This window comes from Ambystoma mexicanum, chromosome 11 (genome assembly GCF_040938575.1).
Source record: "Ambystoma mexicanum isolate Mex_15411 chromosome 11, UKY_AmexF1_1, whole genome shotgun sequence".
Classification (NCBI taxonomy): domain Eukaryota; kingdom Metazoa; phylum Chordata; class Amphibia; order Caudata; family Ambystomatidae; genus Ambystoma; species Ambystoma mexicanum.
The window spans coordinates 957,294,843-957,316,033 of NC_090934.1; the positions used below are offsets into that span (position 1 = coordinate 957,294,843).

Genomic DNA, 21,191 nt, shown 5'->3' on the forward strand with positions numbered 1-21,191 from the left:
ACTGTCTCCCACGGCATGTAAAGTCACCATTGACTTTACTAGTCTTAAATAGTGAACAGCACCAGTACAAACCATCATATTGTGGAAGTACTGGTAGGGGGAATTAGATTGACCCTGGGTCTGTTTTTCGAGGGGGCACTGTGCAGTCCCCCCTCGTCGAGTTTCTGGCTGGTGGCAGTGGTTACCACGCGAAATATTCCACCGGAATATTTCCTATGGGATTTTCCCATTCATTTTAAACACACCACTTTTTGGTGCAATGTTAAAGATACCGCTGGGTTATTTATTTAATATTTATTCCCCGGTTGGGTCTTTTTGCCAGGACTCGGTTTTAAAATGGCATTTGTGTTCGCCTCTGTAACTCCAACCCAAGTCGAGCACTTTGTTCCACTTTTTGGCAGGCTTCTCCACAGAAGCCTCCAAAAGTGGTGCCACTCTGGCTGGGTCTACAGGATGTGTGGGTGAGGTGTTTTGGCACCTTGGACTGAGTTGCCTTGGCAACTCAAGTTGCACTCTTGTGTGATTGGCGCAGTGGTGAGGTGCCCGGCTCACCACTTAGCATGTTTGAGTGACAGCTAGGACTGATGAATGGGGGTTTTCTGCATAAAAGCAGGGCTTTGGGGACTGGAACTTCAGAAGTCGCCACAGGACCAAAGAATCCGAAGAGGGAGAAGCTGAGCCGACCTGCAACGACGACACCACCGGTGGAGCCCTGCTGAACCGTCTCACCACTTCCCAACGACAGAGAAGATCTTCATCCCGGAGAGTCTTCTTCCTCTGAACTGGTGGGGATAACCAGTTTGCCCTCTTTTCGCCTTCCTGGATCGTCTCATGGTCGAATCGCCCGTGCCAAGCACCCCGGCGGCCGGATAGCCACGCTTCACGACTACCGCGAATAATAGGGTAGTACCTTTTTAACCGGGAAACTCTGCGGCTGGTTTCTTCCCTGGCAGTGCAACAACCTCCAGCTTTCCTCCACGTCGAGAACTTCTCTTCCTCTGGACGAAACACCGACTTGCACCCGCTGCCAGGAACAACTGCCCCCGCTGGAGCTTTCTCACCATTTCAGGTACTGTGTCCCGCCTGGTCTCCCTTGCAACAGACTGTTCAAGGTGTCCCGTAAATTCTTGACTTTCTATCCTTTCTATCCTGGGGTGACTTGGGACCTGCTAACTAACTTTTTCTGAACCGAATCAACCCTTTCTTCAACGACTTTTTAAAGTACTATTCAACTGTGTGATCTTGGACACATTCCGCCTTGCTCTCTCCAAGAGTGGGCCAGGCCTATGACTTTCTTGCTCCTCAGTAGACTTTGTCTTTTTTTGACTTGCTCTGATTCTCTTGAAGTGTTGGTATTGTGTAATTTCCTAATTCTGCCTTTTTCCCTCCCTTTTCAATTAACTATTGGAGTGCCATTTTAGGTTAAGCGCTCACCTCTGTCTGAAAATAAGTGGTTTTTAACTAAGACTTGTTCAGTAAGTAATCAGGGATGTATATATATTAATAGTGACTGTGTTTGAACTTGCTTGCCATATTAGTGTATATTACAAAGTGTGTTTTTAAATAAATAATGATATACTTTTATACCCAAGCTCTGGTCAGTGTTTGCTTGTGCTACTGTATTTTGGTACCTATCTTGTATACTCTATATACTGTCTAATTCTTCTTGAGAGAAGTCTGGCTGCTCAGCCACAGCTACCAGGTAAATCTGGGTGGTACAGACTGCTACCAATTGGGTTTACTGCCAACCTCTGTAGTCCTAAGCCTTTGCAGTGGTCCCTAAGGGAACTGCACAGGTTTCTGCCTAACAAAGACACAGAGGAGAGCATTACGCTTTGCTTCTTTAGTACTGCTCTCACAGCTTTTAAAAAAAATATTTCAAACTTTCATGAAACACATTCATTTTTGTTGCTCTGAAATCTCTTCTGGGGGTTTAAACAAAAAAAAGGGGGTAGAGTTTTAAGCCATGCAAGCAAAATGACTCCTAAGAATGACTTCCACAGATTTCCCAAGGATTCTTCCTCACAGGAGAGACATCCTTCAGGGCCTGAGCAGGCAACTTCACCCGATAGTGGAGGAGAACGCGCTACGCCTGATGGCATGCAGGGTTTCCAGCTGCGGGAACTGCCAGGCCTTTCGCGACTCGCTGCCGAGTGTATTAGAGACTCCTGGGTGCCTTCCACCGTCGGCCGCTTTGGTGCCGCGTCAAAACGTTGGTCTGACAAACTGTGTGGGCTTCAGTATTAATCCTGTTTAGGCCCCTGTAGTACAAGTACTGAATTTCTTGGCGGAGCGGTTCAGTGATGGCTGTGCCTACAGGACAGTTGGGGTTTACAGGTCCACTATATTGACAGGGCACAATAAGGTAGATGGGAACCCAGTGGGAGAGCTTCCAGCAGTGATATGCCTGGTCAAACTACGTAAGCCTCCAGAGCCAAAGTATTCTGTTCTCTGGGACGTGCAAGTAGTGTTTCAGCTATTTCTAGCCTGGCCAGAGAATAAGAACCTCTCGCGGTCTCAGCTTTCAGGAAAGCTGGCCATGTTTCTCTGTTTAATAGTGTGTAGAAGAGTATCGGATGTGAAAGCGCTGGAGATAGACGGGAACATTTTCTATCCAGAAGGCGTAGCCTTCAACATAGCAAGAAGGATGAAGTCGGACTAGACAGTTATCTCATACCGGTACTTCCCGAATAATAGTAAGCTGTGCGTAGCACAATGCATCAAGGACTATGAGCTAGCCACAGCGGGGGTGAGGCCCAGCTTATAATTGCGCATAGGAACCCTTTTCATGCAGTAGCTACAGCTAAGATTGCGAGATGGGTAAGAGAGGTAATGCTCTGTGCAGGCATTGACTTATCGTGGTTTGGCACGCTGACAGCTAGAGGCTCGATGGCATCCAGGGCCCTTACAGCAGGAGTGTCATTCTACATATCATGAAATCTGATGATTGGTCTAAAAAGTAAACATTTAAGACCTTTTATTTTAAGCCTATTTCTCAGATAGTGGATAGAGTGATGAACGGCTTTGAACAAGCATAATGCTCGCCTCCTGTCTTGACATAGAATGAAGAATGCCCATGCCTACAGCGCAGGGTAGTTTGTCTTCTATTAAAGACATGGAGGCGAGCATTATAGCCCACCCTGAATACGCTAGTGGATACACAAACTGTATTTATGAAATTGGACTGTGTATTGCCTGCCCTTTTAATAGCATCTCCATTTGTTTCAGGAGATGAGCAGAAGGCGACCAGAGCGATGAGCTGGACCGAGATCTCGAGTGAAGATTGGGAGGAAACAGCTTTGTCATCAATGGGACATAGTTTTGTCGCAACAGACAGTTGTTCAGTTGATTTGCTGTTGACTGTTGTTGAGATCAGAGCAGAGGTAGCTGCCAAAGAAAGAGGAGGCGGCTTCGGAGGAGGCTCTCTCATAAGCAGAGGCAGATCCTGACAGGAGGAGAAGGACTACTCGGGACCAAAGGATTGTGGGGATTGGTAGTTCAGGAGTCATTTTGCTTATATGGCTTAAAACTCTACCCCTTTTTTTGTTTAAACCTCCAGAGGAGATTTCAGAGCAACACAAATGTGGTTTAAGTTTTAAGAAAGTTTGAAGTGTTTTAAAAAAAATTGAAAAGTTGTGAGCAGTAATACAGAAGGAAAGCGTAATGCTCGCATCCTGTCTTGACATAGAATCTGTTTTCCAACATTAAGCTTGTTCATTTCATTTTTCCAAAATCCAATACGTGCAGAAATGTTATTCCTGCCAATAAACAGTTCACAGAAGGATCTTTGGTAACACTTTCACCAGAATTTAATGTGACAGTTGACAAAGTTCTTTCCTACAGTGGGAGTTCTGGAGCAGAGCCATCCATCTTAAAATGCGTACTTGGAGATTGGGCCAAATTGCAGAGACAAATTGCAATTCGGCAGAAAGTGAATTGTCTGTGCGCTGGCCCATAATCTTGTTCAAATAAGAAGCTTGGTTGACTTATGTTTGTATATAACCAGAGGTCCTTGCAACAATGATAGCTTTATAACTGATTTTGTAGGGCCATGTTTTAAATAATTTATCGGGCAACATTGACTTTTAGCTATTTGGGAGCTTTTTCGGTAGCACACAGTTGAGGTGTGTGAAACAATCTATCGTAGCGGTGCACAGGGTTCCAACCAAAAGAAAGACCAAAGATGATGTATTGGTTGATATGATGAAGCAGTAAGCCTTCGATCTTGAGAGAGGAAGCATTGAGGATAGGTGAAAACGGTCCCAAATGGACACCCCAAGAGTGAGATGCACTGATAAAATATGTAGTCTTTAGTATAGTTTTATACATATAGTTCAAATAAGTACCTAATTTGTAATAAAGGGAAATAATATAGGTATAGAAACTAAAGGGCCCATGAAGTCCATTTCCATTCCTGTAGCTAAACGTATTGCTTATACCTGGTGGTAAACTCAGTACATTGTCATTGCAACGGGCTGAGAGAAAAAGGGATCACCAGGCACAAACATGCAGCATTATGGAGTCATTCAGAAACCACAATCCCCAAATATGAATAGTCCACCTATTGCTTACAACTTCTAGTATACAGTAAAAACAGGTTACATACAGGTAAACCATATACTTAAGTAGGAACCTAGTGGGGCGAGGTGGGGTTAACACTTTTTAACAATGCGCAAAGGGCCACTAAAATTCAGAGTACAATTTGACCCACATTACTTGGACTCAATTGTCTCATTACACGCCTACAACATGCATAGATAAAATGTAACCACAGTTAGTGTCCTGATACATTACTATGGCAGGAGTGCAGTGCAGTGATTTAGTATGTTTAATTCTACAAGAAATTGAGAGTAATTACTAAGATGCTAGCTGTTAGTGTAAAACTCCAGGGATTTAAAAGGGACCCACGAAAAATGTTAGTCCAGATAAACATCTATTTTAGACACTTTTGTAGAGGTTTCAAAGTTTGTAAAAGGTCCCCATGAAATAAATGTACTAGGCAGAACTGTAATTGGAAGGTAAAATTCGACGACCCCTTTTTTTACTGACCAGGTGTGGACAAAGGAGTAACAAGTGCCAGAGGAGAACTTCATGAAGTTCCATGTTTTAGACTACCAGAGAAGAAAGCCTACAAGCAGGATTTGGGCCAAAGCAAGTCAATGGAGAACCATGTAAGAGGGAGTACCTGCAAAACCCCACTCGCCAGAGAACCCAGGGGGATTCCTGAAGAGGATTCTGAAGAATAACTCGGGACTCTGGGACATCTATGCATGGCACTAATCGCTTAGGATTTGGTTCAGATGAGGCAGAACAATCTAGTAAGTACAGCGCTTCTCCCACAGAGCTGGAGACCAAATCTGGAACCCAGGGTATTGTACCGTGGATCGGTAATGAGCCAAATTAAGAAAAGTAAGAATAATGGCTGTACCCAGGGTGACATCCTACTGACCAAAAGTTAAAGAAATAGCAAAGAAGGCGTACAAAGGAACTCAGCCAAGGAGGTCCGGGCAACACAAGAGGCAAAACAGGGCTGCCAGCCCTTTACAGCACTGTCACGAGATCAAAGAGCCAAGATTGAATTGGGGGAGAATAATGGTGAACCACCACACTTCCATGCAGTGGAGACCTACATCAAGGCTCCTGGTCCACAAGGATTTTTACTGAGACAACATTGCAGCGATGCAAGAATGGTCCCAGCATGGGGCAACCGGCCCAGCCTGCAAGGTCGACTAGGAACGGGCCAGCAACGATGTCCAGCAGCCAAACGAAGGAACCAGCTCAAGGACACAGGGCTTAAAGCGTAGCCAATAGAACCAAACCTGGGTCTAGAAAATTAGCAGGCCAGTTTTATGGCAGATCCTCCAGAAATGCAGGTAAGTTTCAACTGAGCTATGAGGAATACACAGTCTCTCTCCTAGATTTGCACATTAACTCATGGGCTGACCTAAACCAGACCTTCAACCAAACACCAGGTGGATACACAAAGGTTTTGTCAGCTTGCTAATTAGGCTGCCATTAAAAAAAAAACTGAAGTTGATCCACACTGTATTTGTACTGCAGCTATTTACAGCAAGAAACGGGCTAAACTAGTTGAGAGTGTACACTGCTTGTCTCAAAGTGGGCATGTATTTTCCCAATACTATCACTATGATACCTTCCTCCCATGAATTCCTCATTTATCTCCCGGCACAGCTGCTCATGGGTAGCTTTTGCGTTGTCAGGGGCACAGCGTAGCTCTGCGTCAGCTCTGCAGATGCACCTTTGCATTCCATACCAGATAATACATTGGGGCCGGTACATATTTAGGTGCAGCACCCCATGACCTTAGTTCCTTTTGTCCGCACATTCTGCTTGCCTTAGTTTTGCCCCATGCTGAATCCAACCCAGGCCTCAGGATTTAAACCCTGCATTGACTGCGTGCATCAGATGTCTGTCTCTGACTTCCACAGGATCTGTTTAGACTGTTGCAGAAACATGACCTGCAATATTTCTGGTTGTAAATTGATGTACCCTAAGGCCCTTCGAGAGTGGACGGCCAAACTTCTATATTTTTCCACAAGGAAAAAGGTGACTGACAGACCCATTCGAGTTGTTGAGTGCCGAACCGAAGAACAGACCTTCGTCTGGAAGGACAGAAAGAAGCACTGTAAAAGGTTACAGTCACCTGGCGGTTCCTCGTAACATTTTTCTTCCTTGAAGAAGAGAAGACACTGTTACACAGACTCCTTTTGAGGAGCAGGTTCCACAAGAACCCTTTGCTGTCAAATAGTCTACTCTGAAGGAATGCAAGATCTTATGGAACAAGATGCTTCTCTCCGGCAAGGCCCCAGCGACATCTGAGTCTGCCACGCTTTGTTGTCCGCTGAGATGCGACAAAAGCCTGAAGCTATACGCCCTTGGGCTCGGCCACAGCTCCAATGGGCGAAGACCTGTCTCTAAGCTGCACCGCTCCTTCTCCTGATGTTGGTCTTCCGGATGTACCTCCTCACTCCTTGGCACCCCCGGTGCCGAGATTCCTCACGAGTATGCCCTGCTCCCTATTTAAAACCAAGAGGGGGGATCCCATTGCCTTTCGGACTCGAATCCTTATGCCCCAGAGATGTCAGGGACTTCCCCGAGGAAGGTGACGTGGTGAATGGGGTGTGCAGTGAAAGTCGAAAACATTATGTCGAAAGTCATAATGTCGAAAAAAAAAATTGGAAAAAAAATTCAAATTTTTGTTTTTTTGGGTTCTGCAACTAAAAAAAAAAGGGGTAAAACAAAAACAATTTGAAAAATGGGGGATTGGGGGGAACCCCCCCCCCCCATTTCGAACAAAAAATAAAAAAAACATTTGTTCGACCTTTTTTTTCTACATTATGACTTTTGACATAATGTAATTCGGTTATATCACTATAAACTGGTGAATGGTGCAGCTGATTTGCAAGAGACACTTCTCCAGGATGGGGTCTGGCATGGATTCACATGCTCATGAATGTTCCCCGTCAGGCAGGGAATCCTCAGTAAAGAAAAAAAAAAATCAGGTTCGTTTCTGAACTGTCTTTCTACTGGTAACCAATCATTGGTCTCTGGATCATACTGCCCCCAGCCAATGACTGTCCTCTACCCAAGCCCCTCCTCTGGCAGCCATCTTCAGATTTTTACTGCACATTCAAGTGTTGGGAGTCCTCGTGCTTTAGCTCTAGCTTTTACTGCGTTTTAAGTTTTTTTTTAAGTGTTTACTCTTATATTTTCAGTCAATCGAGCCTCATGCTCCACCGATTCTACTTCTGATCAACGGGGACCAGTTTTCAGAACTTTCTACGCCCCTCAAGGGCCTCTTTTCGTCGAGTTTCCACTTCTCCGAGGATTCCAGAAGATCTTTGAGGCCTACCCCGAGTGGTCATGGCCCAGGACAAGGGAAACATGACACCTGTTGGCCTGAAGCTGTTCAGAAGCTGCCCTGGATGCGGGGTACAGAACGTCTTTAAGGAGGATGAGCACACTCAGTGCCTCTACTGCCTTCACGACAACAAATGACATATGGAGAAGGACTGTGCGTTTTGTAAGAACATGCCCGAACGGACGATGAGGGATTGTGGTACTCGACTCACCAACTGGCTGGAGGGGAAGAGCCCAGCAGCAGGTGAGAAGAGGAAGAAGTCAGAGTGGTCTTCTAAGACCTTTGAGGGCGCTCCGGTGACGGGGGCCCAACAAAAGGCAAAGCACTCCGAGTCCGCGGGCACCGGGAGCGCCGATCGGTCGGGCTCCTCGGCTGCCAGGCAGGGTGCATTATCACTGACGGCATCAACCACGAGCCAACGCTCTGGCTCGGGGAAGAAGAAACCGGAGAACCCGGGTAAGCTTCTGGAGCAGTCCCGGTCGATCCCGATGGAGACAGTAGAGGGGCAACGAGGCGGTGACCCTCCCCCCAAGGTGAAGGCCTCAGGCGCGCCCAAAGTCGCGAAGGCCCCGATACACCCGGCTGAGGCCTCGATCGAGAGTTGTGGCGGCCCTGGCGAAGCCGGCAGAGGCTATCCCAGTGGAGACGACCTCTGGGCCTAGAGTTTCCCTGCCACTGCGGAGGGAATCCTCTTTTCAGCCTATCGATAAGACCCCCGTGAAACCCCGAGCGGAGAAATGGAGAGGAGGTAGCCATTATGGACACAGATACCACCTCTGAAGATGAGCTAGCTGGCGTCGCAAAGATCCTGTGACAAGAAGTTCGAGGAGGTCTGGACCTACGGGAAGGACCCCGACGAGGCGGACGAAGAAAGCGACGGCAGTGCCGACGAGGAACTGCGGGCCGTGGAGGGGACGGCGGATCCTACTCCCCAACCGTCGCTCCCATCGCAACTGGTGCCTATGCCACAAGACAACTCGGGAGCGGTCTTGATGGCTATTCAGGCCTTGTGTACGGAGATAAGGACAAGGTTGCCCTTACCCCCAGCGGACGATCCAGCGGAAACTGGACCGTCAGGAAGCCCACCGAACAAGCTGAGGAGAGCTCATCCCCCTCCTCCTTTCCAGCATGTACAGCCTTCACCTCCTTCCCCCTCATCTGAGGCAATGGAGACGGCGACCACAGGGTCGGATAATGATGGTGGCGATGACGGAATGGACCTTCCTTCGCCACCCCCTCGGATCTCCCCTCCCGACGAAATTGGCTCCTTCCACGCCATGATCGCCAGGGCATCTGTGCTCTTCCAGCTCTGCCCCGAAGAACAGAAGAAGGAAGGTTTCCTCTACCAACGGCGGGAGTCCAAGAGGAAGACTGTCCTTTCGGTCCCGTTACTGGATGACATCTGGGACGAGAGACTGGTGCTCCTGAAGAACCAGTCCACGGCTCCTGCTAAGAGAGACCGGTATGAGAAGAAATACCGGGTCCCGGATTCCGCCCCCATCTGCTTTAGGGCACAGCCGTCCCTGGATTCAGTAGTCTCTGCGGTGGCCAAGAAGAAAGCGGCGGGGCGACGGCTTCAACTTCCCCTCCGGACGCTGAGGGAAAGAAACTGGACACCATGGGACGTCAGGTCATCTCATCGGCGGCGACGACTATTAAAGCGGCCAACGCTCTCACGATTGTGGCTCGCTACGACAGGGAGCTGTGGTTTAAGATTGCTCCCCTGCTGGACTTCCGGATGACAAGAGGGCTGAGGCCCTGGAAATCCTTCATGAAGGCGAGGTGGCTTCGGACCACGCCATTACGGTGGCCACGGACATCGCTGACACAGGCTTTCGCCAGATGGGCAACAGCGTTTGCCTTCGCCAGCGCGGCTGGCTCAAGGCCACGACTTCCACCAGGGTTCTGGACATGCCCTTCACCGGGAACAACCTGTTCGGTAAGACAGTGGACGAGTCACTACAGGCCATCAAGGTGGACACCGAGACGGCTTGGGCGTTCTTCAACGACGATGGCCGTCCTTTCGGAGCTCGGGAGGCAAGCAAGGTGCCTCTAAAGGATTCGGCGGTGGTTCCTCGTCGTACCGTCAAGCGGCCCGCTCCTTGTTGCAGGAGGCCTACAGAGGATGTGGCAAGACGGGGATCTCGTCAAGAAGGCCAAGGCGGAAACACCGGGGCCAAGCAGGACTGAATCGGCCGTGGCGTCGGGCTCCCACCCATGCACCCCGGTGGGAGGGCCGTCAGGCGAAATTAATCAGCGTGTGGGAGTCCATCTCCGACAGTTGGGTGCTGGATGCCCTGGTGTGCAGGCATACCCTGGAATTTCAGAGAAGGTGTCCCCATATACCACCCATGGCCAAGGAGGAAAACCTTGTCCTGCAACTACTGTAGGAGGTACAAGTGATGCTAAGGAAGGGGACCATAGAATTCATCCCAAAAAGGCTCCGGGGTTCCAGAGTGTACTCGCGGTACTTCCTCGTCCGGAAGGAAACCGGTGGTTGGCGACCCATCCTGGACCTTTGTCATCTAAACAAGTATATCAAGTCACAGAAAGTCCGGATGGTCACCCTCCAGCACGTGCTGGGACAGCTGGAGGGAGGCGATTTTCCTATCGTAGCTGGACTTGGAGGATGCCTACTTCCACATCCCCATTCTAAAGGGACATCGAAAATTCCTACGATTTGTGGTCCAGGGGCGGCACTACCAGTTCTAAGCCCTCCCCTTTGGATTGAAGTCGGCGCCCAGGGTATTCACCAAGTGCCTGGCACCATTGGCGGCATGGCTGCGCCTACAGGGGATCCACTTCTACCCCTACCTGGACGACTGGCTCATCCGAGCAAAGTCAAGAGAACTCGCCGTCGACCACACAGCAAAGACTGTCCAACTGCTCACGGATCTGGGATTCTCGATCAACTTTGCGAAATCCTACTTGGTACATTCGCAAGTCGTCCTGTTCCTCAGAGCCAGACACGACACAGTGGCGTGATTGGCCTCCCCGTTGGAGGAAAGGACGAAGGCCATCCTGGGAAAGGTACAACGGCTGTTGACCATGGAGGTGGCCAGGGTGAGGTCCATCAAGTCCCTATATGTCGTTGTGCATCCACCTCGTGCGCCTCTGCAGGCTGCGGATAGGACCACTGCAGGAGCTCCCCGACGACCGTTGGATGCAAGCTGCAGGCAGCTTCGAGGACAGGATTTCAACGAGATTTTCCACCAAGCGATCCGGTGGTGGGGCGCCCGCGCGCATTTGGCGGCAGGCATGGACTTCCAGACCCCAGCACATCAGGAAACGGTGATGACAGACGCCTCCCTGGAGGGATGGGGAGCGCACACCGAAGTTCTCTACGCAAGAGGCCTTTAGCTCCCGGAGGAGAGGTCTCTGAACATCAATGTCTTGGAGCTCTGAGCCATGTTCTGGGCACTTAGGTCGTTCCTCCCGTCCCTCAATGGCAAAGTGATAAGGATCCTCACTGACAACACCACCACCACGATTTTCTACATCCGGAAGCAGGGGGTCACCAGACCCCCAGCCCTATCCAAGGAAGCGCAGGATCTGTGGCACTGGGCCGTCGGCCAGGGGATGTTTCTGGTACCCTTCCATCTGGCAGGAATAAAGAACACCATTGCCGACTCTCTCAGCAGGGAGCTGCGCTCATGCCACGAGTGGGAACTGCGGCAGGATCAAGTGGATCTCCTATTCAGACGATGGGGCAATCGCCAGATCGGCCTATTCGCGATGGCGACGAACGCCAAGTACCAGAGGTTCGCCAGCAGATTTCCCCAGCCGGGGAGCATGGGGATGCCTTCTCATTCCCCTGGGACGGCCTATTTCTGTGTGCGTTCTCGCCATTGCCGTTGCTGCTCCGACTCATCAGTCAACTCAGACAGTCCCGGTGTAGGGTGATCCTCGTCGCACCGGCGTGGCCGAGACAGATTTGGTTCCCGGACCTTCTGGACATGTCAACATCCCGCTCCAGTCAAACTGCCGACGGACGCAGATCTGCTTGCCAGAGAAGGAGGCACCATCCTTCACCACGACCCAGGGTCGCTGAACCTGCAGGCCTACCTCCTGCAGCACTAGAGTTCGGAAGGTACGATATCCCGGCGTACTGCAAGGAGGTGCTTGCAAAGGCCAGGGCGTCCTCCACTCTCAAGTGCTATGGACACAAATGGAAGAGGTTCTCTGTCTGGTGCCATGCACAGAAGATTAACCCTATGCGGATTACGGCCCCTCAAGTGCTGCCGTACTTGCTATCGCTGGCCAAGGCGGGGCTGGCGCATGCCTCCATCAAGATCCATCTAGCGACTATCTCCCGCTACACCAGAACTCCGGGGCGCTCGTCGCTATGGTCCCATCGCCTGGTGAAGGAGTTCATGAAAGGACTGTTCCGATCATTTCCACCGGTGAAGGCCCTGGCCCCGGCGTGGGAGCTCAATGTGGTGCTGACCAGGCTCATGGGGCCTCCATTCGAGTCTATGCACTTGGCGCCGTTGAAGTTCCTGTCGTGGAAGACAGCGTTTCTTGTGGCCATCACCTCCGCACGACGAGTGGGAGAGATCCAGGCCCTCTCCTACAAACCTCCATACCTAACATTCCACGAGACGAGGGTGGTGCTGAGGACGCACCCCTCCTTCATGCTCAAGGTGCCGTCGGACTTCCATCGCAACGAGCCCTTTGTGTTACCTGTTTTCTTCCCGTCGCTGGCTGAGAGGACTTTGCACTCGCTGGATGTAGCTAGAGCGCTGAAGTTCTACGTGAACCGCACAAAGAGCCTTCGGAAGACATCATAGCTTTTTGCGAACTTTGGACCTGTGAACCAATGGAAGGCCCCCTCGAAGGCTTCCATTTCCAGATGGCTCTCCGGCTGTATCATGCACTGTCACTGGTTGGCAAACCGACTGTTGCCTGGCCGTCCGAGAGCCCATTCGACCAGAGCGATCGCTGCTACCACGGCGTTCCTGTCTGGTGTGCCCCTGCCGGACATCTGCAGGGCTACTACGTGGAGGTCGACGCACACCTTCACAAGATTCTACTGCATCGACCGGAATTCCAGGGAGGAGTCCAGAGTCGGCCAGGCAGTGCTGCGCAACCTGTTCGCTTGAAGGTGAGCCTGATGAGGAGGTAAGAGATACTTAATGTTGAGCCTTGCCACCTCCCGTGGTTGTGCATGTGTGTACTGCTATGTATTATTGTATTCATGAGCATGTGAATCCATGCCAGACCCATGCTGGAGAAGGAATAAGTTACTTACCTGTAACTGTTGTTCTCCAGCACAGGTCTGGCATGGATTCACATGCGAACCCTCCCTCCTACCCCTCTGCGGCTCTTCTCTTGGTCCTACTGCCACTTTACGTGCTACCAAATCTGAAGATGGCTGCCAGTGGAGGGGCTTAGGTAGAGGGCAGTCATTGGCTGGGGGCAGTATGACCCAGAGACCAGTGATTGGTTACTAGTAGAAAGACAGTTCAGAAACAAAACTGATTTTTTTTATTTACCGAGAATTCCCAGCCTGACGACGGGGAATATTCATGAGCATGTGAATCCATGCCAGACCCATGCTGGAGAACAACAGTTACAGGTAAGTAACTTGTTCCTTCTACTGAGTTTGGAATGTTCCCTGCACCAACTCCATCACTAACCATCTCAGGCTTCATTTCAACGCCCGATGGTTAAGGTGGTTGAAAGTTGTTGGCTCCTTCAAGACCTAAGGTGCAGTTTGTGCTGACGGACATTTTTTTTGCTTTCACGTAAATTTTATTGAACATTTTTCATTAGGCAATAAATTGTATTCCAAGCAAAAAAACATCTGAAACAAACCCTTTTATCCCCTATACCCCTCCCCGCCGATATGCTACCTTAAACAACCATCCAGTGTGACCAGAAGACTAGTTCGCGGGACCAAACCAACAGTTTTATTTGGCGTTACGAGTTCCATAACTTGTGCCTGTGCCATACAGATGCCTTTTCAACCCAGGAGACTAGTAGCCATGCCCAAACCTGGGCTCACCATTCATATTAGAGCTTAAGACCCTTGAACCCTTCTTTTAACAACTCCTTCTTTTAACAACTCTGTGCCCCATTCGGGTAGAAAACCTTCCATCCTATCATGTATGTAAAAATATCCCACAGTTTAGTTAGCCATTCTTTGTTAGTTGTGGCCCCCCTTGTCAATTTGCATATTTAAGTAACTTTGGGTCTGACCCTAAATTACTAGGGGAATCCAGACGTGGACCCCTTGCTCACTATTCTTAGAGAGGCACAGCTCCTCCCAAACACGTGTCTGGGGATGCTGTTGGTACTCTTGTTCAGAGGAGAATTGCCTAGCATTTCGGTGCTGGACTGCCCCAGGGCAGGACAAAGACTGATATGTTTGGGATATTTCTTCTCTGTGAAAGATGGTGAGCTAAAGACTCTGGGGTAAGTCTCCATTCATACCTTCACCAGGTCATGATCTTACCACGGGATAGTCTCAACCACAGCTTCGCTAACTCGCTCTAGCAGGGGGGAATCTACCAAGATGTAATCTATTCTCAAACGTGTTGTGGACCCTCGAGTAGTATGTGAATAAGGGGTCCCGTCCTTGAACCCTCGTTTGGGAATCTGACAAACCCAGTTCTGTCTTGACCTTTCGGACGTGGATAGCTGATCGCAGTTGCGCTGCGATGTCGGAGCAGGGACCCAACCTTGGCCGCCGTTGGATGACGGATTTAGTTTCCTGAACTTCCTGTTGCTGCGGACGCAGCGTCTGTCTGTTAGGCAGAATTATATGCAGTACCCTTTGGGAACACCGCACACAATTAAGACTACAAGTGGCAGTACAATTTCACCTTTGGTACAAGCCTGTACTACACAGTTAAAGTGGTAGCAGTAGCAGAGCAGCCAGACTTATCTCAAGAGTAAGTGAGCAGTATCAAATAGTTACACAAAGGACAGCAGTTACTATGATTCAGGCAAACACTGACTCAAGGTTTTCAAGTAAAAGAATATACATTTATTTCACTCTTCAGTTGTATAACATTACACTATTATAAGCATTCCAAAAATCACTCTTAATACACCCCACCACTTCCCTTAAATTCCAGACAAGTTAAGCTCACAAAATGAAGTGGGAGCAAAATGGCACTCCAGCAATTTAAAAGGGAGGGAAAGACAGAAGTTTAACAGAATTGAATCCACACCAACAGGTAAGTACTCAGGGCAAGCGAACAAGAAAGACTACAATGATACAATCAGATAGAAAAGGCTTAGGGCCAAAGTCAATGGTTCAAAAGTCTTTTGCTCAAAATAATACAGTTCAGGGTAGTTCGCGGTAAAGTTCGTGGCACGGTTTCCAGACGAGGTTGGTTGGTAGAAAAGTTAGTTCAAAGAGAAGAGGAGGACAAGCCCTCGGATTGGAGCAAGATTTCAAACACTTTCACCGCGGCTGAACGAAACGCACAACCAGATTTGCACAGTACCTTAAAACAGAGAGGGAGCTGTAGCTGAGGCAGACGTTCCTGGTAGTTCCTGCAGGCTCACGGTTCCTGAGCGACTGTCGGACTGATCAGAAGTAGGGATACTGGAGGGTCCTGCCCTACCCAGGGAAGAAACCAGCAGCAGAGCCAAGCAACAAATAAAAGGTGCGCTCCTTAAAACCCAGGGTCTGACATTCCTGGCTAAGCGAATTTGACCAGAGGAGGGGTCCTGGCTTGCAGTTTGGGTGAAGTGGTTGGTCCCACCTGCTCAAGGGAAAAAGTTTTCCTGGAGGATCTTCTCTGTCGTCGGATTCTGGAGATTCAGACCTGCAGCAGGGCTTCACCGGTCGGTTCAGTCATCGTAGGGGTCCTCTTCTTCCAGTTCCTCGTTGGTTCTTTCGTTCCAGTGGCGACTCTGCTCTTCCAGTTCCAGAGACCTGCTTTTTATGCAGTTTTCCCCATTCATACAGCCTGGCTGCCAATCACACAGCAGGGTGGCTGGCCTGGTAAGGCCAGTCCCCTTAGCCATTCGGACAGGAGTGTGACTTGGGTTACCAAGGGAACCCATGGCAGGGGTCCTAAACCCCTCCCTCACATCCTGCCTACCCAGACTCTCAGGCGCCTAAAGGAGGGCTTCTGTGTGGAAGCCCGCGAAAAAGCGATGAACAAAGGGACCAAAACTGGTTTGGCACGCAGAGTAAAACACGAGAAAGACTTTAACAAAAAGAAATGGCGAATAAACCCGGCCGGAGCCAAAACAAAAAGTATTTGGTTATGTTTGAGGCTAATATAATAGCCCAAAGCATTACCACGTTTATATAAGATTTCTGGGATTCTGACAGCTCTCCCCCTCGAGTCCCAAAGTGGTGGCTGGGGCGGATTCACCCAACAGCTCATGCATCACCCGCTGTATGTCCTCTGTGATGAGGTTAAATTTGTATCCCTCATGTTCGAAGGTGAGGGAAAATGGGAACCCCCACCTTGTAGCGAACACTTTTGGCCTGGAGCCACTTTGTTAAAGGCCCACAAAGCTGCCTTCTTGACAGGGTAAACGCAGAGAGGTCTTGGTAGATAGTTATTTGCGAATTTCCTCACTCTTATCGGACCCCTCTTCCTTGCCAACTCCAAAATCTTTGACTTATCAGCGAAATAGTGGAACCTTGCAAGCACTGACCTCTGCCCCCTGGAACTTACTCCCACTCTGTGGGCCCTTTCAATCGTAGGTTCACTGGTATTTCCCTTTTTTTAAAAGCTTACTGACCACTGCATTAATGGCTTTCATGATATCACCTGGAGTCTTGCCTTTGCGTTACGGGAAGCGAAGGAACCTTGGGTTGTTGCAGCATTTTCGTTTTTCAAAATCGTCCATCTTCAGGGTGCACATTTCCTCTCTCCTCTCCAGCTCCAAGAACCACATGTCGATTTGGGTTTCCAACAGGCCTACCGAGGTCCGGTTATCTTCAAGGTCTTGGATAAAGTTTGTCCATTCTGTCCACTTTCTTGTCCAACCTGTCAAGCTGCTCCCCAATGTCCGCCCTGAAGCCCCTAATTTCATCTAATAGAGTCACTATGACTTTGCTTAATGATTGAGCCTCCTCTGCATCAGCTGACGATGTGGCAGGCATAGTTGTTTTCGACAAAGGGGAGGCCTGGTCGTGGCAGAATTTTTGGAGAGATTCAACCCAACTCATGAATGGGAACAGATGGTGGGGGCACTCACGGGGACCAAGTCGGCAAACTGCTGAGCGGGTTCTTTGGAGGACTGGTGCGCCCAGGGCGGCAATCTCCTGGCCCACAATCTCCTCAGGGGCTCTTTCGGATGCACTGTAGGGTGTTGAGGGGAGGGGTGCAGCCAAGTGTTTTCCCCTACCACTGGGCAATTTATGGGAGGCACTGGATGGAGGGGGTCCCGGTCTCCGAGAAGGGATCCACGCCCCCGGGTCCCCCCGAAGTGACGGGGTTCAGTTAGAAAGCTCTGGATTAGGAGTTCTCCCGGGTTGCCAGGGTAGCAGTGGTCCAGTTAGCCAAGCACAGGCTGCTCTTAGTCCACAAACTCCTCCTCAGAGGAAGCTGAGCCTCTGCATTATAGGATGGGAACACCCAAGTTTGTACACTTGGTGAGCTCACTGCGAACCCCCCAGGGTTGGATAAAAGGCACGGTGTTATCGTCTGGGCCCCCCACTGTTTGGACAAAGGAACACCCTAGACCCTAGATGTGTGGTCGGTCAGAGTCAATAGCTTCCCCCAGTTGGTGCTCCCTGGGTCTCCCCACACCCACGAGGTAGGTGGCTGGCAAACTGACCGGTTCATGCTGTGGCGTTGGGCACCCAGGCCTATGGTTCAGACTGTGGATCTTGTCTAGCTGGTAACTCTTCAATGGTGCAGCAGTTTGGCATGGTTCCAGCCAGTGTTAGATTGTCCCGCAGCTTGGAGCAGAACGTGGAGGGCTTCAGCTGCCCTAGAAGGGCCTCCGTAGTCGTGGAGGCCGACGTTGCTGTAGTTCCTTCCAATGGCTTTATCAAAGGGAGGAGGGATGGCGTCCTCCACAGCCCCTATCCGGACATGTCTCTCGTAAAAGCTCTTGTGGAGGCCGTGTTGGTGGAGAGACAGCTCTCTCCACAGGGGGTGGGGCCTCTGCACCCAGGCCTGACTCTCCCACCCCCGGGAGCGGATTAACTGTTCCGTGCTTGCCTGGGCTTCAAGAGCTCTCAGAAGGCAGAGGGGAAGGTCCCCCGGCTGCCAAGGAGGTATTGGTGGCGGGGGGCACTTCAAGTGCACTGCGCACATTCGTCCATTGCGGCACTCATACCAAAGTACTCCTGCACCGGCGGGAGGGACGGACTGGAGGAGGACTGAGTTCCTTTGGGGCTGGTTCTCCGTTATCCCCCGCATGGGGGATACAGACAAACTTCGAGAACCCTCTGATGTGGAGAAGCCGCGGAGTGTCCGTTCCCTTCACGCACACCGACGGGAGATATGAGAGAAGGATTGGACCTTGGACCTTGGTCCAGGATAGCCAGGAGGCACTCTGTCACATTCTTCATTTGGGCCTAGATACAGCTGACTGTGTGGCCAGTACAATGACCACAGGAATGGTGTTGATACCTCATGGTTGAGAACTTCGGGTTTCGCCACATATGTTCAGGCTAAACTCCTGGACATGCAATTTGATGGCGAAGGCCAATGAGTTCCTCCATATGTTTGTCCTATTCGGAGGAGGCTGAGTCTTCCACCCAGGCAGTGACAGGCTCAACCTTAATGCTTGGCTGCTTAGCTGAGGTTTAGGGACTTGGACCTTGTTTATGACGTTGATGTCCTCCTTTGTGCAGAGAGGTACACCACTAAGTCTTATGTGCCTACAGGTGGCATATGTTTTCTGCTTGGTGCTTTGAAGTCTCCAACGTCCTCTGTGCTGGACTTGCTACTTTTCCTTGATCCAGTGGCAGCATTGTGAAGGTGTACTATTTCGGTGTGCTATTTTGGTCTTTAAGAGGACTCCTGAGCAGTTTTTGCAAGGGACCAACTAACCACTTTTACCCAAACCATTGTATTGTTTCTGTGTGGGGCTTGAACCTTGTTGTTAATTTCCTTACAACAGCTGCATGTGAAATTTTACATACATGGCCTTTGCGGTTGCTCACACCACACTTCTGCTAGGCAGATGAATTTGTTTCAGGCTCTGCTGTTAAGCCGCCTTATCTAGTGTTCTTAAATGTTAGGGTAACTCTCTGGATGAGGCTGACCTTTCCCAAGTTAGTGTTGGATTTCCATATTTCTAACATTATCCATGTTCCTGGTTTTTTTCTCCCTCTGCCTGACCCTTCGGGTACTCTCAGCTATGTCTCTCAGGCTAGGGACATCAGGAAGGATGGCCAGCTTATGGGTTCAGCAAAGTCTGTTACCAAAAAGATTTGATCCAGGTGGATTGTCCTCTGTTAAGAATTGCCTGAATATCCGAGGGCTCATTCTACCAGAGGCCTTGCGGCTGCCTCTCCTTTGCAGAAGGGTATCTCTGTTCTGTCAAGTGGCTATGTGGGCTTTTCTGCACACGTTTGCCAAACATCCGTCTGGATTCCTTGTCCTGTCAGGATGCACATTTCTTCCATACAGTGCTTCAGAGTTTGGTGCTTTCTTGCTCTCTTCCTTCCTCCACCTTTCTGCACTGCTAAGAGAATCTATTGAAGATAAAGAATCTGTGGGAGGAAATAATGCATTGGAAGAATAAATTATGCACTGCTTGTTAATATTTCTCTCAGATGTGTCTTTCCTCTTACAGATTCCACTTCACCCTCTCAGCCCACCTCTCTTGAGGGGATAGCTCATACACCTCCTGCAGCTCTGGTGTGCTGAAGTATGCTGACTGCTAGGGGAAAAGGTGGCACTGAGTTCATGTGGCGTAACTGGCTCCATATGGACTGCCCCTGAAGTCGCGACCAGAGTCAGTGCTTAACAGTATTGACTGGAGCAGGCGCAGGGCCTCACTTATACCCTGTGGTGACTGAAAGCTCAGTGAACAGCTGGTGGTTGGAAATGATGCATCTGAGATGAAAAATCTTTGGGAGGAACGATTAATCCATATCAAGATGTAAGCAATTTGTTTGTTCCACTACATAAAGTGCACATAATAAACCAGATCATTTGGCTTTGCCAATGGCACAAGACTACATCCTATTAATTTTACAAGATATTTTTAGTACATTGCTGTCTCATAGGTTCTATGTCGCATTAAATGAAGTGTTGCACTGTGAACAGTAAAGTTGTGGTCATCGTTCAAAAGATTATCTATTGAAGGGTCCCATGCAACCACGTAGATTAAAGAAATTATCTGCTATTGTTTCTTTAAAATGCAATGTTAGATATTTTTATTTGGAGTTTACTTATAGGTTGGAAAAATTGAAAAAACATGTTTATTTTGCAGAGTTTGTTTATTTGGTTGTCTTGATTTTAAACTTGGTGGAGGAACATGTGTTGGTACTTTCTTAAAAACGACTCACTTTACCTGACAGATCACCTTTGATGTATGTTAGTCTCCAGTTTGGTGGGCATTGTTACTTTTTTGTATTACACAAGGTAAAGATATTTTCAATTGAAAATCATCGGGACCCAACCAGACTAGTAACTGTCTTTGATGGCTTTGAATTGAGATCAATGTGCATAACTGGCTGCAAATTTGTGCCATAGTCATTTTGGTGAAACTGTGTCCACTCCATGGGAGGAAAAGTTTCTTGAGCTGTTCATGAAAGGTCTGTTTTATGGTGTATGTTTCATGGGATAACTCTTGACTTGCTTCTTTACATTTAGCAAGTGCATTGATGCTGTTTTATTTTGCTAGCGACAAATTGGACAACAAACTTTGATGTACCTATGGAAACTGCACATATTATAGATCCATCAGAGTCTGATGTTTGGAGTACAGAAGAAACCATGCCATCTAAAGAAACTGGATGGGCCTCCTTCACAGACTTCTCATCTTCTTTAAGGTATGACTATTTAGAACCAATTGTACTTTAACTTTTGCAACTGGTTATGTAAAGTTTCTAATTGAATCCTTTCTCCCACAGGTTCCTCAACTTATAGGTGCATGTCTGACTTTCAAACTGTTTTTAGCCTCTAGTGGATATACTGCAACTCTGTTTGGCGTCCATGGATCTAGGGGTCCATGGATCTAGGTGTGATTTCATGGGCGGTGTGTATACATATAGCCAATTGCGCCTGTTACTTTTTCCCGCACACTCAGACGCTGCTTTGGAACACTAATGCTTCTGCAATTTTTAACATAGGACATCTCTTTCTCTCCTGGAGGCCTCTGTCGTCAAGGCTTGCACAAAGCCCATGTCAGTGCCAGAACCGCAGTG

At 49.1% G+C, this 21,191-nt stretch overlaps 1 protein-coding gene across 10 annotated transcripts in view; it reads left to right on the forward strand.

Annotated features, from left to right (window-relative positions):
- Positions 1-21,191, forward strand: part of PPP6R3 (protein phosphatase 6 regulatory subunit 3) — a 2,530,957-nt gene that overhangs the window by 2,195,564 nt on the left and 314,202 nt on the right. For all 10 annotated transcript variants that reach the window (XM_069624114.1, XM_069624109.1, XM_069624112.1 and 7 more), the window contains one exon: positions 20,669-20,816. In XM_069624114.1, the coding sequence (XP_069480215.1) occupies positions 20,669-20,816 (148 nt within the window). The remainder of the gene's footprint in view (positions 1-20,668; positions 20,817-21,191) is intronic.